The 1,324-nt window shown below is 59.4% G+C and overlaps 1 protein-coding gene across 1 annotated transcript; it reads left to right on the top strand.

Moving 5' to 3' along the window:
- Positions 1–6: 6 nt before the first annotated feature.
- LOC131214797 (uncharacterized) lies at positions 7–1,156 on the top strand (the record flags this gene model as incomplete). Its single annotated transcript, XM_058209129.1, has 3 exons — positions 7–28; positions 89–362; positions 427–1,156. Coding segments are annotated over 3 exons (1,026 nt in total), but the record flags the coding sequence as incomplete, so codon positions are not given.
- Between the last annotated feature and the right edge of the window lie 168 nt (positions 1,157–1,324).

Genomic DNA, 1,324 nt, shown 5'->3' with positions numbered 1-1,324 from the left:
CTAGATCGGCCGGACACGTTGATACCAGGTAATTCGCGAATCCGATCCCCTTCAGTCTAGTGCGTCTACAATGCGTTCTTCGTTTCAGGATCGATCGCCGAGCGGGAGCACCTGAAGTGGCGCAATGCCAAACCGATCGCCAACAATCCCTACTCACCGGATGCACTACAGCGCCGCCTGTCGGAGAAAACCCGGCCCTCCAGCATGATCGAGATCGATCGGTTGGTGCGAAAGGAAGCACCATCGGACGCCATCATCTGCGATGACGATCCTCCCGGCGGGCAACCGCATGACTCGCCTACCAAACACGAGGCCAGTGCGCCGCAAACGGTGAATGGGAGTGCCTTATCGGAAAAGAAGAAGTAAGCGCGAAGGGTTGCGGTGCCTCGCCTGCAGTGCTAACTTATCGTGATTACCCTATTGTAGGATCGGACGCGAGTATTACATCAACGATCCCGAGCGTCTGCGGATGGGCGGTGGCGGAACGGTGAAGCAAACGCTGGGCCTCGGCCAACACCCGGGCCAGCCCGGCCCGGCGCACAGTACCGATGACGAGAAAGTGAGTGATCAAACCTACTACCAGCATTCCTACATCATGGACCGGTTTTTGAACGCCGAGCGGCCATCCGTCGGCCGGACGGCTTCGTTGCGCTCGAACAGAAGCCTTCCGCCGCCGGACGAGCGTCCGGGTGCGGTGGGGCACCGTGCGGCTTCGGTCGATTTGGGCTACCAAACGAAAACTCCGTCAGCCGCCGGTAGCGACACCACCGGGGTCGACATTCCGCCGCACATTATTGCCCAGTTTGAACAGGAAACGCTGCACAGCGATTACAAGCGCGACAGCTTCCGGGCCCGCCATGCCACCACGCGCCAGTTTGTGCTCAATCCAATCTTTGACGAATCGTCGGCCGGTCCGACCGGCACCGGAGAGGGATCTCGAACGACGTTACCGCGCGGTTATTCCCGGGCCGACCGTAAGGACGATCGGTCGATTGCCGCGAAGGAGATCGTACGCCCGGGGCCGGTAGTCGAGACGGTGTTCACCGACCTCTGCACGTTGCGCCGCAGTGCGAGCGTCAAGAGTCGGATCGAACAGTTTTCCAACTTTTCCGCTATCCGGCGAACCGAAAGCCATCGTTCGAGCTTAAGCAAATGAGCTTTCGAGAGGCCGTGCAATAGAAGGGAAGGCCCCAGGCCCCAGTGCCTGTTACCTGTGCCAATGAAACCAAAACTCACGCACCGTGTGGGCATTTTAACCGGAAACGAAACGGAACGTTATGTGGTGTGATTAGCGTACCCGCGGGGGAACTGCCGTTGCGGAGCA

Source organism: Anopheles bellator, unplaced genomic scaffold (genome assembly GCF_943735745.2).
Source record: "Anopheles bellator unplaced genomic scaffold, idAnoBellAS_SP24_06.2 scaffold02505_ctg1, whole genome shotgun sequence".
NCBI lineage: Eukaryota > Metazoa > Arthropoda > Insecta > Diptera > Culicidae > Anopheles > Anopheles bellator.
This window is presented reverse-complemented; position numbering and strand designations above follow the sequence as displayed.